A 20,896-nucleotide genomic window follows, 5' to 3' on the forward strand; every position below is an offset into this window, starting at 1 on the left:
GGGGAAATTATTTGGCTTTTGATGAGACTAACATAACAATAGATGGTAATAATTGTCCCTCTTAATCATAAATTTTAAGATTCTGGTAAAATGTGGATTTTTGCATTAAATCCTACAGTCAGAACATGGCATCAGGACACTATCTTCCCACATACTGGTAAGAAACTGGTCTGTATTGCCAGAAGGGCACTTCCAAAGTACAACAGGACAAAACCTGCTTTTGCAGAGTGGAGATTCTGCTGTGCTGACAGAGAACATGTGCCCAGCACCAGCTCCTCGCACCCACTCGATTCTGAACTGGGAGAGGACAAAACCAGCTGAGCCTTACACGGAAGAGCAGAGGCAGAGATAACTCCGTGAGTTCTGCCCAGTCTCCTCTGTAAACACGAGGCTGCCACAGTGCCACACCAGGGCTGTCCAGAGCCATGAAATCAGCCTGCCTCCCTGGTAATGTGGAGTGCCAGGGATGGAGGCTCTAACACAGGCTTCCCTGTGGATTACACAGAAAAAGCCATCAGTTGCTTACAAGTGCCATTAGAAGGACAGAGATTTTTTGCATCAGTTATTCTTCATGATAAATGCCAAGAGCTGAAATAAACAACATGATGGTTTTTATATGTTTCTATGTATCAGTTTTTAATGATAAAGTCCCAGTATATTTTTAAAGGCTAATTTTTCGTTATGGCAACATTTTTACTTGGTGATATCTTCACCTGCATAAACAGGAATGTATGTTTTATATCTCTAAATAAGACTAAGCAAGAAAGGACTTCTCAGGTTCTTTGAATTCTTGCTTGATCTATTCTGTCCATCAGAGTAACAATAACTTTTAAAGTGACATTGCCTTAAACTGCCAGTTTTTGAAAGCACAAAAAGAATGACCAAAATCTATAGCTAAAGCTTTACAAGACCAATAGTAACATAAATAGAACTTTTACCTCAAAGGATTCTAAACACTTCTTCAACTAATACAGACAATATACACAGAGATCACTTCCAACTCGGCTACCAATCTTGCACAGATGGTGTAGAAAACTGGGGTAAATCTCATTGAGACTAATCTATACAAACATATGCTTAATTAGCATAGTGCGCCTTACACAGTGTAAAACAGAAACAGACTGTATTGCAATAACTGATCACATCATAAATTGGTTTATTTTGATCCTTCCTAGGGAGGCACAAGCTATTTTTATTATTATTATTATTTTGCAGGTTCGCTGTAATGGATTAATGTCTGCTTGATGGAAAAAGCAAACAGAAAAAAAACGGAATAAGGATGATAAAAAATTAATCATACCAAGGTTTGCATTTATGCTGAATTTTGTTCCTAGGACTGATCCTGCTGCCTTCAGCTGGCTTATTCACTGCACAGATTTAAACATGTACACAAATCCTTGCTGGACCAGGGCCTGCCGTTAATTCAGAAACAAAGCTATTGTCCCCCAGGCCTACTTACAAATTACACTTGTTTGTTTAAGTCAATAAAGATAAACTTGCGTAAATCTCTTTGTAAACAAGGCTATTTCACATTAATGATGGCTTATTTGGGGTTAGCATAAATGTGTTTCTAATCAACTAATTCAAAATAAAGGATGTACGCAGATGAATGGTGCAGTATTTGGAATAACAAGAAAGGACAGAGAGAAAAGAAACAGAAATGCTGACAACAAGAAATGTTTCTAATCTATAAAAATCAGGAAAACAGAGGGAAATAAGACAGTGACAACTGACAGCGGAGAGCGGACATCCCTTAGCTAGGAGTGGAGGGTATCTGTCCAAATGGACCCTTGGGAGCCCCTGCCTCTCTTCATCTGGTGGTGCTGGTCCTGATGCAGGTCCTGCAGAATCATCTCAGAGGCTCTGCAGCCTGCTGAACTGCAGCATCCTGTGCCAGCCAAGCCTAATTAAAATGCATTTTGAGTTCAAGCATGGTAAAACATCACCGTTTCTTTGTGTCGCTGACCACACCTAAAGTCAGGTGTAAAACCAAGGCTTTGAAGCCAGGAGACTAGCATGAAATTGAGTTCACTGAGCTTGTGTATAACATCCATGACTGCATCTGAGCCGTGAAGCTCCCTAGATGGATCCAGGCCTTCAGGATTTTCCTGTGGCAAGACCTTACTGCCCAGCTGTATGAAAGCTCTTGTTCCGTTTCAGTGCAAAGTGAAGCATGTTAATGCACCAAGAGTTCAAAATTCAAGTGTTTGCTTGATTATGCCAAAGTTGTCTCTCCCTGCTTGCTCTGCTTTTGGTTACTCAGGGCAACTAGGTTTATGTGCAAAGAGGCACTAGGAGTTAAGATAAGTTAAGGTAGTTAAATCATTTACTCATCAGAATTATGCAGTGTAAATGAGGAACTTGAGCAGATATATAGATCAGGAGAATCACAGAATCCCAGGCTGGAAGGGACCTCAAGGATCATCTGGTCCAATCTGTCTAGGCACAGCATGACCTACACTAGATAACCCAGCACCCTGTCCAGCCAAATCTTAACAGTGTTCAATGTTGGGGAACACACCACTTCCCTGGGGAGATTATTCCCATGGTTGGTTGTTCTCATTAGGAAAAATTTTCCACTTGTGTCCAACCAGGATCTCCCCAGGACTAACTTGTGCCCATTGCCTCATCTTTCCCATGGAACTCCATGTAAAAAGGGAAACTGTCTTTGTAGCCACACTTTAAATACTGGAACATGTGACAGGGGCTCCCCTGAGCCTTCTTTTCTCTAGGCTGAACAAACATAGTTCTTTCACCCTTTCCACACATGCTGCCCCATCCTCTCATCATCCTCATGGCTGTTCTCTGGATGCTCTCCAGCCTGTCCATCTTCTCAGTGCACTATGAACTTCTTAGATGAGATATCACTTACAAGGATTACTGTCTAACTCCATTCCAGCTGATAAATATAACTACCTTATAAGACAAACAAGTGTGTACCATGATGGGCCAGAAAGACGTATCTTCATTTTTATCCCATTATTTTGAATACCAGTTATATCTTCAGTTCACTTTGACAAAGGTACAGGACAGACACTGCAGACTCCAAGGGCTGGCAATCTGGTTTTTGCACTGTGGTCTATTTCCCTTATATTTTTTCACTTTGCCTAGAACTCTCCTAACAGCCTAGTCTGAAACTACATATTGGAAACACACTTCTGCATTTCAGAAGAGGTAGTGAACAGATTTGAGTTTCAACATTTCAGTGCAATTTTATGACTGAAAAGATACATAGAAGAGCAGAAATATAAAACACCTTTTTATGCATTTTGCAATTAATCCCAGCCTGAAGTCGCAGTGTTTTTTAAAGTTCAAGGAGTACATGGCCCTTTGCGCATATTTCATCTACTATACGCCAGTATGACTGAGTAGTTCCCATTCATTTTGGAGACTTCTATGCCTCACGCAATGGCTTTCTTTTAATTTGTGATGTTAAAGCTCTTCTCTACTCACTTCAATGTAAATGCCTGTTTGGACAGTAGGCCAGCAGTTAGCTGTCTTGAAAACCAACTGCTGTGCCTCTCATTGTGTGATGGGAAAAGCATAGTGTGGTTTCCTCTTTAACCCTCTTCATGCTGCCACAAGAAGGGACATAATGTGAAGCTGCTTACAGACTTCATGGGATGTAAAGAGAAGTGGTTTTAGCTGGTATTTAACCCTCTGAGCCTGGGGGAGACACAGTCTCAATCCTAGAGGAGTTTTTTCATGCTGGGATGATTTTGCAACCATTGGACTCTTCGTCACTGTGGCTGGCAATCCTGCAATGACAAGGAAAGGCTTCTTTCATGCCATTTGGCCATGAAGTAATGTGGCATGAAAGGGAATCTGTCCCTTTCAGTTTCCAGACCCAGCTTCTCTGTGTGCCGTTCCCCCTTTCATAATCTTTCGCAGATTTGCGGAAGATGAAAGCTACCTTCATGTAAGTTCAGAGAGAAAACAACATGCTGAAATGGCATTTACAGTAAGCAGGGAAGCAGCACTGCAGTCGCTGATGCAAGAGACAAAGCACTTACTAAACTGTATGGTACTGCTTCAATGGAACGAGCTAAGAAATCTGGGAGCATTTAGTAGCGGTTCTCCATGGATTTATAGTCACTTTTGTCATACATTACTTCCTGCCTCCAATGTGCTGGCTGATCTATTTGTATCACTGCTCCGTTCAAAGCTCTTCTTTTTTTCTTTTTTTTTCAGTTTAACAGATAATTTTGACATATTGGCAATAATGCCCTTAACACAAAACCTATCTCTTCTGCCTCCAAGCCCTGCCTTCCTGGCCTTGTGTTTTACACTTGTCTCCAGCTTCACGCAGCAATATCTGATAGCCTCGGGTCATTTAGAAATCATAGGTGTCTTTTGAAGTTATCTGATATCAGCATTGTGTTTCTTTTACCTCTTTGGGGATTTGGTCACAGCCTTTGGGAAGTCAACGTGTACTCTCTATAGCACAGTGCAGCCAGCTGCTGTTTCAACATGTTTCCTTCAGATTTCAGATGATTTCCCTTGTTCTTTCCTGCAGACAGGTGACTGTGAAAGACCACTGTGTTGCTCGTGTGAGGATGCCGATTCCCCTGACACATTAGCAAACCTTGCAAGAGATGCTGATGCTTTTCCACTCAGGTTTGAATACTAATGGACCTGCCACCCACCAATACCTAACCAGTTGTGCTCAAAACATGCCCAGCTATGTGGTTCAGTTATCATGACCTGTCATTATCCTGCTTTGGTAAGAGGGAGTGAGTTTCACTGCTTTGTTTTCACCAAATTAAGTGCTATTTCTGCAGTTGCATGGCTGGGAGCCCTTTCTCTAGTGGTGTTCATGTTGTACGAGCACATCTCTGCCTGGCTTCTCCACGGCAACCATGCTTCTCAGGTAGCTTCTGGGCTCTGTGATTTGCAGCCCTGACACCACCTTCTTCCTTTTGCTTTACTTCTCCTACTGCTTGCAATTTCCTTCCCTAAAGAAAGGATTTTTACACAAATTTGATGGGTTTCTTTTGTCTGCATCCCCCAATATAAGCTAGTCAACCTTTTGTTCTATTTCAACCAAACCTAACATCGGCACAGGGCTTTTGGAAACGCAATGTTGGCCAAGATTCATTGGCATTAGAAGAGAAAAACCTTGTTAGTGCTCTGCCCTGGAGGAAAGCAGAGAAAGCTCAGCCCTTATCAGCACTGTTTGGCTTCCTTGGCAGCAGAGAATCGAAGGGCGTCTGGCCAGCCAGAGAACACATAGCCCTGAACCAGCACGTGCTAGTCCATGGCCAAGTTACAAACCAGTAAAATTAGTTTTGGGACATGGAAGTCAGCCTTGGATATATCAGAAGCCAGCCTTTGGGATACTAGAGTGGGGCTGTGGATTTAATGGAGTGGAAAGGTGAAGGGAATGGGAGACGTAAATCCATAGGAAAACTGAGCTTAATTAACTTGGTGTTCATAGAAAAATAAAATATCTCTGCACACAGTGAACCCTTCACAAAAGCGAGCGCTGCGCTAGCTGGGCAGCCGGTCTCTGTTTTCAGGTACAGTATGACTGGAACGCGTCCTTATCTTTCAAAACCACAATGATAATCTGTTAGCAGCTCCTCATTGTCTGCAGTGGGTATCTTAGAATGATAGAATCACAAAATGGTTTGGGTTGGAAGAGACCTTAAAGCATACCAGTCCTAACCCCCTGCTGCGGGCAGGGATGCCTCAGACTAAACCATGTCTCTCAAAGCGCATTCAAACTGGCCTTGGAAAATGCCATTTGCATTCGGGCAAAATCTCCTCCATTTTACTTTTATATTAATTTTATGACAAGTTTGAAACTCAAGCTTTGAAACTCAAACTGGTGAAAAAAATGCAACAAAAACATGGAATAAAGCTGCATGCGTGCTTCAGGCTGTGAAATTCCAAGCATAGAAAAGGAAAAAGGGAGATTTATGCGAGTTGACATCTATCATTCTGTCAGCAGGGATAGATGATGGGAGAGGTGCCTCACCTGGCTCCTGACAGCACCAAACCCGTTGAGATGGGACATGTGCCCAGGACACTGAATCACAGCACCTACACAGAGTCATAGAATAGTTAAGGTTGGAAAGGACTTTCAGATCATCCAGTTCCAACCCAGAAAGTTTTTCAGGCTGGGAGACGAGCACGGCTGCAAAAGCAACCTCTTGTGTTGTGAGATGGGACCTAAGAGGCTTAGATGGGATTTTAGGCAGAAGCTCTTCCCTGTAAGGGTGTTGAGGCGCTGGCACAGGGTGCCCAGAGAAGCTGTGGCTGCCCCATCCCTGGCAGTGCTCAAGACCGGGCTTGGAGCAAGCTGCTCTAGTGGAAGGGGTCCCTGCCCGTGGCTGGAACTGGATGAGCTTTAAGGTCCCTTCCAACACAAAACCCTCTGTGACTCTGTGTAAGACAAATGGTCTGCGGCTGGCACGTATGGAAGGTGGTGGGATAAGGACAAGCAACGGCTTTTCGGTGCTGATGGGTCCTGGTCACGTTGTTGTGGGGCAACAGGCTGTTAATTTACCTGCGGTGAGCCTGGCCCCTCAGGGTTAGGAATTCGATTGCGTTACACCGTGACCGCACCACGGGTGGTCGGCACTGTGAGCTCCACTGAAGGCAGTGGCTGGAATCAAGGCAAGACAATGACATGAGGGGAAAACCACACTGAGGAGCCACTTAGGACGAGGGGCAGCCTTTCCTCAGCGTTGTGTCAGCATCACAGTGCCCGTTCCAGCCTGTGCTGTGCGCGGATGAAGCCTCGGGCAGTTTAAATCCATTTGGAGATGAGATGAGGGAAGCAGGGAAGGGTGGGGAGCGGGTCCGTGCCTGAGGGAAGAGATTTTGCCCTCTCCTGTGCAAGGTGCATTTAAACTTCGATTTAATTACGGTTTTGAGGGCAGCAGGGTGACCGTTCCCTCCGGCGTGGCGCGCACTACTTTTTCTCAGCTCCCACCCCCGCCCTATCGCGGCAGGTTACGGGACGCATACAGAAGTACGCGTGGTATCACTCCGCCAGCGCGGCTGCGCGCCCGCGGGTCAGTCAAACCTCCGCTCCGCCCCCCTATCGCGGTCAACCGCCCCCGGCGGGTGCTGGTAGCGAGGAGTGATGGCTCGCTCAGCCAATCAGCGGCGCCGCTCCGCCCCCGGCGCTCGGGGCACGCAAGCCCTGCCTCCCCGGCTCCGTCTCCCTCCGCCCCTCTGCTGGCAGTCGATTGGCTCCTCGGGCCGGGCCTCGGGGCCCTCTGGCCAATCACCGCTCGCCGTTCCTAAGAGACGGGCGGAGGAACCAGTGCTCCGCCTCCCCGCCCAGCGCCGGGGCGGGGCGCCGAGAGAGGTAAAGGGAAGCGGCGAGGCGGCGAACGGGGCAGTCGGCGCTGAGGCACCGGGCGAGCCCAAGCCTCTTCAGGGAAGAGGTCGGTCCCCGGGGTGCTCCCGCAGCCCGACTCGACCTCGCCGCGGGACGGGGAGCACCGCTCTGCCGCGGCTCGGGAAGCGGGGTCCCGCCGCCTGCCTGCGGATTTGGGTGAGAGCCGGGCCGGGCCTGGTGGCGGCGGGGGCCGGGGGCGCCTCTCCACGCCCTCCTCCCCCTTTGTTGTGGTGGGACGAGGCGGGCGGCTGCGGAGGGCAACGGCGGGGGCGGGACGGGGCTGGGGGAGCTGCCGGTACCGCGGGGAGCTGCTCGCTGGTGGTGTGCGAGGGGGAGCGGGGCGGGGGGCGCGGGGGTCGCTGTCACCGCAGCAGCGGCCGCACGCCGAGGTGTGCCCACGGTGAGGGGTGGGAAGGAGCGGTCCATGCCCCTCTCGCTGTGTGTACGGGGGTCGAGGGGAGGAGGGGGATATCAGTGCTTCTCCTTCCTCTCCTTCTCTGTCCGGTGTTTTTTCTCTTGCAGAGATTAGGTGTGCAGTACTCCGCGCCGGGGTGGTGGAGAAAGTTAAGCGCAAGTTGCAAAAGAAGTGTTTAGGCTCCGCTTCAGCCAATGCCCTTTTGTCTGTTCCCCTCCTAGGTGCAGAGCCACGGACGTGAAATAAGCGCTACCTACACGAGACGTGTACACGAGCGAGTTAAGATTAGTGGTTTTCTTCATGGCACTAGTTTTAATGCTGTAGTTATCTGTGTGCTGCGAGATGTAAACAAACGTAGTCTGTTGAGTGCTTCATCTAGCTAGATAAGCGCATGGGAGAGGCTGTGCATGAAAAATGCAAGTAGTTGGGGGTACTGCAGAGCTGTAGAGCTCCTGTGTATAGTTTGCTCATGTGGAGTGGAAGGGAAGAGAAAAAGTGTGACTTTAGTTTTTATTCTTTACTCTGGGGAAGTAAAAAAGGACGGGAAGAAAACCCCCCCACACGTGGGTGAGTGAAGAGCTAGTGTGATAGTCCTGGAGAGCTGTTAATTGAACAGCTGGGATTCAGACTGCCCCCTTGTCCCGTGGTTTGCTTGTCTGTCACAGTTTTTGACCAGACAGCCCCAAGATTCCAACACATGTGTGCTGTAGTCGTTACAAACGCAAAGCCGTAAGAAAAAGTGAATTTACCGAAGGAGTATTGCTGAAAGCGCTGTTAGTAAATGCTGCAACCTGTGAATGTTGTGTGCAGAGCTCATGTTATCACAGTTATAAAAGAGCCAGATTCCATCTGTAGCATGGAGCTTATAATGACAGCTTATTAGGAGATCTGCACATAACAGCAGGTTAGTCTGTTCTTAAGTGTTCCTCTCCTAGCCTGGAGAACTGTACTTTCAAGACTGATTCATGACATTATTTCTGTGGGGGTTGAACTCTGTAGTGAGAGACTGATCAGTCTTTGCTCTGTTCTTCAGGCTGAAAAAAAAAACAGCTTTTCACCTCTTGTTAAGGTGAGAAGCTTCTTTTAGCAGAACCAGGTTGCTATTTAAGACTTTTGCAGTGTTGTTGCAGGTTATTTGTCTAAGTTGTAGCTTTAAAATGCTAGTGTTTACAATCTCTAGTGAATTAGAGGGGAGTGGGAATGTAGGTAAAGGGGAGGTTTTTGAAGTCCCTTCCCCCGTTTGCTTAGCACTATCATGATGAAAGATAACGTTGGTTACAAATGCCGTTAGAAAGAGGAAGGGGAGGATCCCGTGTAAGGTGGTTTAAACTTATCTCAAAGCGGAGTCTAAGTGCATATTTAACAATATGTTGGGATGTTTAACAGAGTAACCTGGTAGTTGATTTTGTTCTGCAGTTGTGTGGGTCAGACCCTGACTACACTGGCTGTCACCAAAGAGAACAAGTGTTTGAAGATCCAGTTTTCTTTCTGGAAGAAGCTGGGTGTGAGTAATACATCTTGAAGAATATGTCAACTTCCCTGAGGTTCTGTTTGATGGTAAAAAGAACGACACAATTGTAAAAAAATGAGGTTAAAATTTGTCTTGTAACTAATCTCCTGTTTCACCTAGAGGGTAGATTCACAAACAAAATCAAATAGGCTTGAATTGCTCAGTAAATCTCCAAATGAAAGGCCCTCCTGGGTCCTCCTCCATCTTCCTGTTCCACTTGATCTCTCAGAAGTGTTGAGCACCAGTTGATATAATTGAGTTTATTGGAGCTCAGCAAAATCTGTGCTACTAAAAGCAACTTTAAAAAACAAAACTTGTTTCCACCTCTCTAATCCCTTTCCCACAAAAGCACTGGGAGAACAGGCTTTGTAGTAGGTTCTGTATAACAATGAATCTGAGCTCTGCTTGAGACTGAAGAGAATTCCTAAGTTTTGTTTATATAAAGAATAGTACGCAAAGTTTTAATTATTATAAAAAGTATTCTAGAGTTTCCAAATGTACTCAGCACTGCCATAATGATTGTGCACGTAAATGCCCTGTAATTGAAAGCATCCATTTATGGGCCTGACTTGCTAAGTGAGCTGTAAATTCTGCTTTTCAGATTGGATTTAATGACTTTTATCATAAAGCCATAAACTGGTTGTGAACTGTGCTGAGAGGCAAACAATACCTAAGCTTACTTTGCCAAAATATTTGTAATTGTTGATTTGTTAAACTGAATTGCTGCAGGTCATGCGATGGGATTAGTTTTTTTTGTAATAGAATAGTACAGGCAGCCCTGTGTTCAATACTCTCTGGGCTAGAAGAAATTGGCTACTGCAGAAAACTTTCCTAAAATGTTGCTCTCCACTCTCAGCAGAGAATCTGTTCTACAAACAGTAAGGCTTCATTCCAGATGACATTTTATAATGATTATGTGTGTTTGACAGCCATTGTGTGAAGTAAGGCTGAGAGGAGACTGTGAGAGAGCAGTTCCTGAGTCTCCTGTCAGGTTAGTCTAGCTCAGGCTAGATTTACCTACACTGGAGGTATAGAGGTTAACCTTAGACATTGCAGAGAGAGCTCTTGCATATCAGGGGCCTGTGTGGGACTGGCCTGTTGAACATTTAGGTTAGGCCTATCTTGAAAGTGAATTTGCATTAACTAATTGTTAAATGCAATTGTTTATGGTTTAAGGAAGTGGAGAAGCTGCTAAGCTATGCAGATCAAAACTAGGTACCTGATAATCAGTTCTATGAATGTTCCTGTCAAATTTAGCCCAGGAGTATTTATTTTCTAAAATAATGAAACTGATACTTGCCTTCTACACATGGGAATTTTAGTCAAAGCAAAGGAGGTAAAAGGGGCTTAAACTGCTGTGGTTTGGAGTGTTTATTCTGTGCTTTTGTAGGCCTAAAAAAGGTCTTTCAGTTTTAAGGATCAATGCTGCAAAGTTCATAATACTAAGTGGAAGAATTCTGCTGCTTTGCAGAGGCAGGTGGATTGGCTGACTGCAGTTGTGGTTATTTTCCTCTTTTGCAGTTCTAGAAAAGTTGCTAAAATAGTCCCATTAGTAGCTTAATCCAACGTCAGTAAAATGAACGTTTCTTCTTTCTCTTCAGTTGCATGCAATTTTAGTGTACCAGGAATGAATGTGTTACATACAGTGTGCAAATTTTGTAGTAGCAATATAGCTTTTCATTACTACATTTGTCTGTAATTTGTAGTAATTGGAGAAAACCCCAGCTTATGAAGCTTTCATAACATTATGATCCTCCTTAGTTTAGCTCCTTGTAGAGAAATTAGTTTTCTCATTTGACTCATAATCAAACTTCATGAAGTGAGCAAGAGCAAAAAAAAAAAAAAGGAAGACTACTTTCGGAGTGGGTATTTCTGTTTTCACTGAGCCATGTAAAGTTAGTACAGTTATTCAGAGTTTCAAAATGCATGGCAGTACTCAAGAGTAATAAAAATTAATGTGTACATTGAGTCTCTATATAGGCATGTCTCAAATTCCTATTCCAGAGCTGACCCAGAGGAGGAATTTTCTTTGCTCTTGTCCCCTCAGATCACAAGCAGCCTGCCTTGAACTTCATTGGCTGGTGTCAAAGCTGAACCAGGACCTTGGCTTCATATCTTTGAGCTTTGGCCTGTGAGCTGGCCAGATGGAACTGTGGGACAGATGGAGCCCCTTGGGAAGGAGCTCTTCAGAGCCTCTCCCCACTACTGGCCTAATTGGCTAAAAAGCTGAACTGAGGTGGATCTGAGGGCATTGCTCAGTAGGGCAGAATTCCCCTTCCCCCAGCTCTAAACCCCATCTTCCCCAAACAAAAACCTGCTAACACCTCAAATCCAGTAAGGGAATACCTAAAGCTGACCTACCTTGACCTGAATATGAGTGGAGAAGAATGGGCACCATCTTTAAATCTCATGGTGGTGCGTTCTTCAGAAAAGTCTTGTACATTGCAGTAGGTTTGAGCTCCTGCAATGTGGCAGAACCAGGTGTCTCTAAGATGCATTTGTAGGGGAAGGAGTTAGCCTTTCTGAAATCTCCAAAGGCAGTTTTTTGGAGTGGTTGTGGGTGCAATAGAAGTGAAGTGTCTTCTCTTGTCTGTTTCACCAAGTGCTTTAGAGTGTATTCTGCCTGAAAGGGGAAAGACTGGCTCAATGCAACATGAAATACTTGTTTTATTGTTTCTTAAAGTATTAATGATTTTGGCTTAATATAGGAGACATGCAGTACTGCACAAGCTATGCCTTTTAAAACTTCAAATCCCACTACTGTCTAGACTAATGTAAGGTCTTCTAAAATAATTTATTATGCTGCCTTAAATAGATTAGGCTTCAATTAATGTTACCTTATCTTGAAGCCAGTAATGTCACAGGGCTGCATCTGAAGGGAAAGGGTGGATATTCCCCCATCTTCTAAAATATCCTGAAACATTGTGCGCTTGGTGAAATTGATAAAGAATGTTGTCAGAATTCCAGGATTAATGAAAAAAACATTGCCTTTAAAAAAAAATAAGTATGAAAACAGGGCTAAAATAGGGAGGAAATGAACTCGTAGACTCTCTCAAATACCACAAATTATTTTCCTCGATCTTCTTTCCTCAGAAGCTTAACTTCTGTCCTCTTTATTCGAGAAGAGCTCTCGCAAATGAAATTCCTCTAAGCCAGAATACTTGTAGTAAAACCAGGAAAGATCAGATTTCTTTATTTCAAGTTTAAGATGAATAGTCAGACTGATATAAAATATGCTGCATAAGGCTTTAGAATAAATTAGCCAGAAATCACTTGATATTTTTTGTAGCACCAATGTGTTTATAGCATGTTCCAGACACTCTGGAAAGAAAAATTTCCCTTGAAGATTTTACTCTGCTAGCATGCTGCCCTTAAGGTTTTCTTCATCTTTTATGCTTAGTTATTGCTGGGATCATGGGCTTAATATTTAATACTTGTTCCAGAGAACCACAGTAGAATTGAATAATAGCAGACATGACTCAAACTGTGACTTTAGAAGTTGCCAACTATGACACTGTTTGACCAACTATAGAAACATGTGTGCATCAGGAAGCAGAGAGATACTACGGGGGCAGAGATGAAACAAATACTACCAAAGTTAGGCAATTTGTTAGTCTTCCAGTATTAATCTGTTGGGAGTAACAGCACGTGCTCCATGTGTTCCAGCTATCTAAAGAAGCAGTCGTATTTCTCTGAGCAGCAGTAAGTACTCCTTGAGCATTCAGAGCTCCAGTTTTAAGGCACAATACAGAGAACATGGAAGGGGATAAAAAATAGTGGAAGCTTTCTGCTTTGTATTGCACTGCTGCCTTGATACTAACAGTTCAGCTATAGTTGAGCTCAGAAGGGGGTTCTCCCTGCAATTACTCAAGAGTCCCAGTGTGTTGGAGTGTTAGAGTGGAAACTGGGATTTGCTGGTCAAAAATGAGCTGCAGCAGTGACTCCTAAACCCACTAGTGTAAAACATTATATCTGAGTCTGTCTAGGTGGATATAGTCAGGATCCAATGCAGGTGTAGGACTCCTCATTTTTGTTTGAGCTCCAGCCAGGTGTTCAAACGTGGTGTCTGCCTCCCATCTCCAAATACCTTGTGAGGTGTAGGTTTCCGTTTTTATTTTAATTACAATGTGGAGAATGTTTTGGTACTGTGACCAAAAAGAAAAATGGAAAGATGACCATAGGCTGATAAGAGTTTTCCTGTAGTCTTTGGGTCAGTCCTTATGCAGTACTCGGAGTATTTGTAATTTAACTGAAATAGTAAAGCTTTCAGGCATGGCATCTGCCCAGAAGACCTTCTCAAACTGTATGAGCTATGTTCATTCAGATACTTCTTTGTGATAAAAGGCCGATAGCCCTCTTTTTGAGGGGGGGATGTGATTCAAATGTACAGAATTATGAAGCTTGCAGACAAGATGAGTAGAAACAGTTCTTCAGCAAAACTTGCAGTGCTAGATTAAGAGGCACTTTCTGAAACTAGGAAGAGAATAAAATAGCTGAAAGTACTTTCTTACAACATTGGGCAGTTAAATTGTGGTGCTGTCTGCCACAAGAGATTGTGGGAGGCAGGTTCAGAAAGTGATTAGATGAATTTGTGAACAACAGGTCCATAAATAGCTGTTGAAGGGAATAGGTAGGAATGTGGCCTTCAGTTTCATGCTGTAACAGTTTAAGATGCTGAATAATTATGGGGAGAGTGGGCCACATAAATTAGCCAGGTTTGTGATGGCCTTGAGTAGCATGTCCATTTGCCACCTGAGGTGATGGAGCACCAGGCTATATGCAGTACTCTTCTGACCTAGTAGGGTATTTCAAGGCTTTCTCCTTGCATACTTTGCATTTATCCAAATTGCTCATAATTCAACCTAACCATGCCTTGCTTTTTGTAGATGCCTCCTCTAGGCTTGGAGCAGAGTGCTGTTTCTCCATAAATCAGGGTACTCCAATGAGTACTCGCCACAATTGGCTGAAGTATTAAGCTGAATGAATTTCTGTCCTACTTGTGTCACAATCTCTGCTCTTTTGTTAAAAGATATGGGGCCACTACAGAAATAACTGGTGAAATTCTTATTGATACTTCTGGCAAATCCCTGATGTGGCAAAACAGTAGCTAGAAGGAAGAGGGTAGTTTAAGCCTCCCAGACTCTTAAACTGCAGCTGTGGTGTGTGTTGTATTTTTCCTTTAAATAGCTCCCAAGCTGCAATAATTGTCATAAAGGCCTCTTTAAATGTGTGCCTTTAAGTTTTGGTTTGTGCTTTGGAAAAAGCTAATCTTCATGGGGATAGGGGATCAACCTGTGATTTTTACAGGTACAGATGAGCACGTGTCTGTAAAGGAACTGGTCAAAACTAAGGATAATACCTGGAAATTTCTGATTAACTAGGTCTGAGCTCATAATATTTTGGAAATGAGAAAAAGATTATTTTTGTTGTTGTAGTTTTTGCCTCTGTCAGAATTGTATGAGAGTTCAAATGTAAATGAAACTGAAATGTATGGGGTTTCTTTCCTGCTGCCAGACTTAAATCACTCAGTGTGCATGTGAAACAGAAAAGCAAATCATAGTTAAAAATAAGGAAAAAAAGCACCAAAGAGTACAGAAAATGATACATAGATCAGTGTTATGTCTTAAGGGAGAGAATACTGCAAAATTGGACACCTCATCACGAGGAGTATTGTAAAGCTGAAGAATTAGATAAAAGCATTGCGGGCCTGGAAGAATAAGCAATTTACCTTTGTGGTAAATGAAACCCTGCTGAAGTGTGTGTTTTATAAGGCTGACAATCAAAGGAGAATTCTGGGGCATTGAAAGTTAATCAAATTTGAAGCTGAAGAACAGTTAATACGTGCTGGTGAGCTCTGTAAATGGGAGAAGAATAGGTGTAGATAAGCAATGATGGTGGTAGCTGGTTGCCTCCATCTGCTAGCATTGAATTTAATGTTTAGATACTACATCGTCAACTGCTAGCATTTGAAATGTGGTCTTCGAATCAAAAGAGGCTGTACATTTTTGGTTTAGTATTTTTAATTTCTTTTGTATGCCTCTAAAACATCTTAACGACCTTGCTCAAAAGTTGAAGTCTTTTTTTTTTTTTTTTTGAGCTCAGAGTGGCTGTCCCCATTTTGGACACCTTAAAACAGCAGAGGGAGTGCAAGCCTCCTGTTTTATCCCTGGAGCCACTCAGTGGACTGTAGTGGAGGTCTAATGTGTTTCACTCCTAGGCCTGCACAGTTCAGAACATGTCCAGAACAGTTCAGTCCCTGTTTATTGGAACCCCTGACTCCTTGACCCCCAAACCTACCATTCTTGCTTCAGTCCTGTTTTTAGGTGCTTTCAGAAGCTGGTGTATGGAGGTATAATTTAGTTGAAATTGAAATGTCATTCCTACTGAATATTTTGTTCTGTCGAAGTTGAAAACTTATGATCTAAAGTTACCCATAGAATATAGTGTTTATTGACTTGTTGGTCCTCTCTGAGACTGCAGAGACATGACAAAGCATAAATTAGCCGTGATTACTGTAGCCTGAAGTATCCCAACTGTGTTGTTTTGCAGATTGGAAATTTCAGTAAGATGAAGTTGGTGTATTTTGGGTAGAAGCAAGGGATGTGCTTCTGCAGCATGGGGAGGCAGACAGGCTGCCTTGAAAGCTAAAACTGAGTAGCCTCATGATAGTCTTAGCTAAAACAAGGTATTTTCAGCCGACTGAACTAACTTGAACAGCTTGGAAATAAGGTAATTTCCTGGAGTTCAAATACCTATTTGCTGCTTGGAAATATGGCACTGTAGTGGAAAAAAAGAAAAAAGAAAAACAAAAAAAAAAAACAAAACAACAAAAAACACCTGAAAAAAGAACCAAGAAAAGCCCCCCCCAAAACCAAAGCCGCAACCTTATTTCTATCTGTAGGAGTATTATGTTCTCAGGCTATTTCTAACAGCTGTCTGCCTGAAATGATACGGTTGATTTGTGTCTTATGTTTTAATACTTAAAACTAGCCTCATAGAACCTGCAAAACCAAAACTTTTTTTTTAAATGGCTATCATTTCCTCTTTAAACTGATTTTTAAGTGCAAATTACAGTGAATGCTAAACATAGCCCAAATTTCAGCATCCATTCTAATCTTTCATTTTGTATAAACATCCTCATTCAGGTAATTGATACTGAATGAAAGCTATTAAGATTGAAAACAGACAGTTCTACTACTTAGGTAACTGCAAACTAAGGCTTTAAATATCCTTTAATGAATTTTGAAAGATTTAATGATTTTAAGTACTGTCAGTTGATAAGATTCATTATCTGTAGGACACTGAAAGATGGGAATAACCTTATTACCAGACTTTAGTGAATTTCAAATCACTGTCCTCCATGGAACAAAAATTGGTAGCTGTTGAAAACATGACAAACAAAATGAGAAAAAGCTTGTGAAATGGCTGGCTGCTGGAAGACTTCTGTCAAACTGTAATGACATTCCAAACACAATTTTGCCTGCTAAATTAATTTGGAGATAGGCAGAATGTGTACATATGTGTATGTGATTTGTCAGTCACTTGTGGAAAATTTTAGTGATGAAAACCAGCCAGCCTAGATGCCAAATTAGATTCTAGTTAACTTTGTATTTTCTGGAGTTGACTTTAGCCAGGGAAGTCTTGAGGACAAATTCAGTGTTTAATTCAACCTTAGTTTCTTCTAACTATTGAAGAGTCTGCAGCAAACTTGTGTTTGAACCTTCTAGAAGGAGTACCTAGCCATGATTCAGACTACTTCTGAACTGTTATCTGACTTGTGCTCAGTCCTATCCAATTAAAGGTCCTAAGCAAGGTATTTGTTTCTTATGAAACCTCAGTGCTAATGTCTGTTTTGGTTTGTGTTTTTAGGGATCATACAGGAGTATCTTGCTTGCTGAGTGTCCTGTCTGGTGAAAGTCATGTCCATTTTGCCGTTCACTCCACCAGTTGTGAAGAGACTTCTGGGATGGAAAAAATCTGGTAGCTCTGGAGGGGCTGGTGGTGGTGAGCAGAATGGTCAGGAGGAAAAGTGGTGTGAAAAAGCAGTGAAAAGCTTGGTCAAGAAGCTCAAGAAAACAGGACAGCTGGATGAGCTGGAGAAGGCCATTACCACCCAGAATTGCAATACAAAATGTGTGACAATACCAAGGTAAGTGCTGTTGTGTTCAAAATTGTTGCAACCCCTTCAGAGATGATAAAATGGATGTTTAGGCTTTCCTTTAAACAAATGGCTAAAAAAAAATCAATTCCATGTGTTTGATTTGTTAGATTCTTTTGGTTTTATATAATGCTTGCTTACAACTGACTCAATGCTTTGTGAAGTCACAATTTCTAATAACATCTTTACATTTAAATTTTCATTACTAAGTAGATTGCAGATTGTATGTGCTCTGGTGGTGCCTAGCACTGCCTTATGCTCTACTTAATAACCCTGTCTATGATCGGAGGGGCATAATGGAACCTACGCTTCCATGGAAAAAAACACAAAAGACTTGTTTTTCCTTGGTCAACACTTCAGTCATCTAATTATTTTCAGTTATGTCTGGTAGTTTCATTTAAGTTGTACGAGCTGCATCCGTTCTCCCTTTTGAAGGGGAATTTTATCTTTGGAGGCAGGTTTGCTGAAGACCAGTTTATTTACTGTAATATGTTATTGGTTAATGAAAGTGCTTTTTATTTAATAACTTGGAAAATTTCTAGTGCTGCGATTCTACTCCTGATACATATTTACATGTAGGTGAATGACTTGCATTCTACCCCTTTGACTTTCTCAACTTAATTCATAGCAACTGCTGTGCGAGAGGCAAGGGTTACGTTTGTAAGTATAATGAAGACTGCTCTCAATTCATGTACGGAAGTCCCACAGAGGTGCCTGTATAAGCACGTTACATGACATACAAGTATCAAATCACTTCACAGGTGTGCTTTTCTTTGCAAAAGTAGAAGATCTGGTGGCACAGGAGTATTCTGGGCATTTTGCCCCTGGAAACTTAATCTCTAGGGAAGTGGACCTACATCTGGTTTACAACCTTAATATCTGAATTAGCACATTGATCCAGCTACTTTTAGACTTTGTATTAATCATAGCACAAACTGGATTGGACTGGTGTTGGTAATGATTTCCATATATTAAATGTGTTATGGCTGTTATCTGGTAATGGTTTTAGCATTCTCTTTCAGATTTGACACTGCTTTCTGGGAAAATTATGAGTATGCTGTGAATGAATGACTACCTTAATTCTGTTCCTTATCATTTCTGTTAGCCTTTTGTTTCTAATGCTGCCCTCTGCTTATATTTTCTTCCCTAGAGCAGTCCCCAAATTCTGAGTTTTCCTTCTGCTTTCTTCCTTTGCCAGCTGGAATACAATCAGAAATAAAACATTAGAGCATTCTTGTCTTAATGTGTATCAGTAGACTGAAGATTAGGGATAATATTTGACTTGACATGAGATGACTCTACATATTTAGCAAGGCTTTACCATGACAAAGACCAAATGCTTAACTGGAAAGTACTTTGTAAAGCAGAAGCTGAATATGCCATATGGAGATTCACTTTGTGCATCGAACTTTTAGAGCTCAAGCTCTTAAAAGAATTCCAAGAGCTCCCTTTTAGGGCTACTGGGACAGTAAATACTGCTAGTTCAGAAAAATAGTTTTCTAATTGCAATGATGTTAGAAGATAGAAACAGTATTATAATATTCCAGTGTCTGAAGGGGGCCTATAAGGATTCTGGGGAGGGACTCTTCATTAGGGACTGTAGTGGTAGGACAAGGGGTAACAGGTTAAAACTTAAACATGGGAAATTTAGATTGGATATAAGGAAGAAGGTCTTTACTGTGAAGGTGGTGAGGCACTGGAATGGGTTGCCCAAGGAAGCTGTGAAAGCTCCATCTCTGGGAGTATTCAGGGCCAGGTTGGATGCAGTCTTGGGTGCCATGGTTTAGTGCAACGTGACCCTGCCCATGGCATGGGGGTTGGAACTGGATGATCTTGAGGTCCTTTCCAACCTTAACTATTTTATGATTATCTTTGTTTTCCTGGTCTGTTTTGTCCTTCTGTTTGCATGACCTCTTGTCATGTAGAAAATGTCATGTCAAGTAGAAAATAATTCTTTAAACAATACGAAGTTAAATATACAAATACTTTGTTATACTCTGTGTAGCCTTTGTTACACTCTGTAGAACTCTTGTGACCTGCAGTTCTTGATATACTGTTCTCATTTGTTTGAATTCAGTTCTTGACCTGTCATTACAAGAGAGGTATTTTATTACCGGAGGGCTCCAGAGAAGGAGCTGGTGCAGGGCCTGGAGCACAAGTGTGATGAGAAATGGCTGAGGGACCTGGGGAGTTCAGTCTGGAGATGAGAGATCTTGGGGGGACCTGATGGCTCCCTACAACTGCCTGACAGGAGGATGGAGTCAGGAGGGTCTGGGCTCTGCTCCCAAGGAACAAGGGATGGGACAAGAGGAAACGGCCTCGAGCTGCACCAGGGCAGGTTTAGATGGAGCTGAGGAACAATTCCTTCCCCAGAGGGTGCTCGGGCATTGGAACAGGCTGCCCAGGGCAGGGCTGCAGTCACCGTCCCTGCAAGTGTTCACACCCCGTGGAGACGAGGCCTCAGTGCCATGGGTTAGGGGTGGCCTTGGCAGTGTTGGGTGATGGTTGGACTGGATGTTCAGAGTCTTTTCCAACCTGGTTGATTCTATGATTCTGTCTTCCTGTCAGCTATAAAAAGGACTGGACCTTGGTTTTACGTTTCTTGACTACCTTAGGAGTAAGTAGGTAGCTAGATAGCTCTTTGAGTAATGCTGGCTGTTATACAAAGTTTAATTTTAAAATAAGTGGCTTTAAGGGATGAGATTATATCAGGATTGCCAGCAGCACTGTACAGAATTCTTGAGCTTCCTAGTTGGCTCTTGGACTGTTGATATTATTTCACTTTGACAGCAGTAGTCTGGATTCCCAAGAAAGAACAAATGTCAGCTCAGTACTGTAATGACTTTTGGAGATTCTTGTTCTTGGATTTAGTAAGTTAGTGAAACTGCTGCTTGAGACCCACTTGAATGAATGTCATGAAGATCTGCTGATCAGCAGGGATAAATAATAAAATGCTGAATTTGACTCTCCTAGTCAGCAGGAAGTTTGAGGTGCTAAGCTGCAGACTGAGATGCAGTTCTGATGTGGCAGCTGGGCTTTTTGTTTGGTTGTGTTTGGTTTTATTTAACTAGCTTTAGATTTACTTACTAATACTGTTTAACTCGGCACAGATACTGACAAGTGTTATTGGATGCTTCTGTTTGCCACTGTTGCCTCAACAGAAGTTTCAGTTATGGTTCCACAAGTTTCTAGTCCCCTTGGAGATTTCCAGAGAGCGTGCTACAGTACTTAACTCTAGTGTACTCTTTCATCATTGAAATGCAAAGCAGCTAGACACCTACAAGCTTTTCTCAAAACTGAGAGCAGCTTGGACAAAAGTTAAGTTACAATGCCCCTTCAGAAATATGCATATATTTACTGTATGTCCTTGACAACTGGGCTGAGATTAGCATTGCTGTGTTTCTGTGCTGTCTGTCAAGGTGACTTACATATGAAGTGAGGCTGATGCTGTGTAGTATG

General features: G+C 42.8%; 1 protein-coding gene across 2 annotated transcripts in view; it reads left to right on the forward strand.

Moving 5' to 3' along the window:
- Positions 1-7,288: 7,288 nt before the first annotated feature.
- Positions 7,289-20,896, forward strand: part of SMAD2 (SMAD family member 2) — a 51,609-nt gene continuing 38,001 nt past the window's right edge. For both annotated transcript variants that reach the window (XM_061450508.1, XM_061450509.1), the window contains exons 1-2: positions 7,289-7,510; positions 17,149-17,428. In XM_061450508.1, the coding sequence (XP_061306492.1) occupies positions 17,199-17,428 (230 nt within the window). In that variant the 5' untranslated portion in view covers positions 7,289-7,510; positions 17,149-17,198. The remainder of the gene's footprint in view (positions 7,511-17,148; positions 17,429-20,896) is intronic.

The sequence above is a fragment of the Pezoporus flaviventris genome, unplaced genomic scaffold, assembly GCF_033815535.1.
Source record: "Pezoporus flaviventris isolate CSIRO_AGI_PZ_B2104156 unplaced genomic scaffold, CSIRO_AGI_Pfla_v1 ptg000010l, whole genome shotgun sequence".
NCBI classification, from domain to species: domain Eukaryota; kingdom Metazoa; phylum Chordata; class Aves; order Psittaciformes; family Psittacidae; genus Pezoporus; species Pezoporus flaviventris.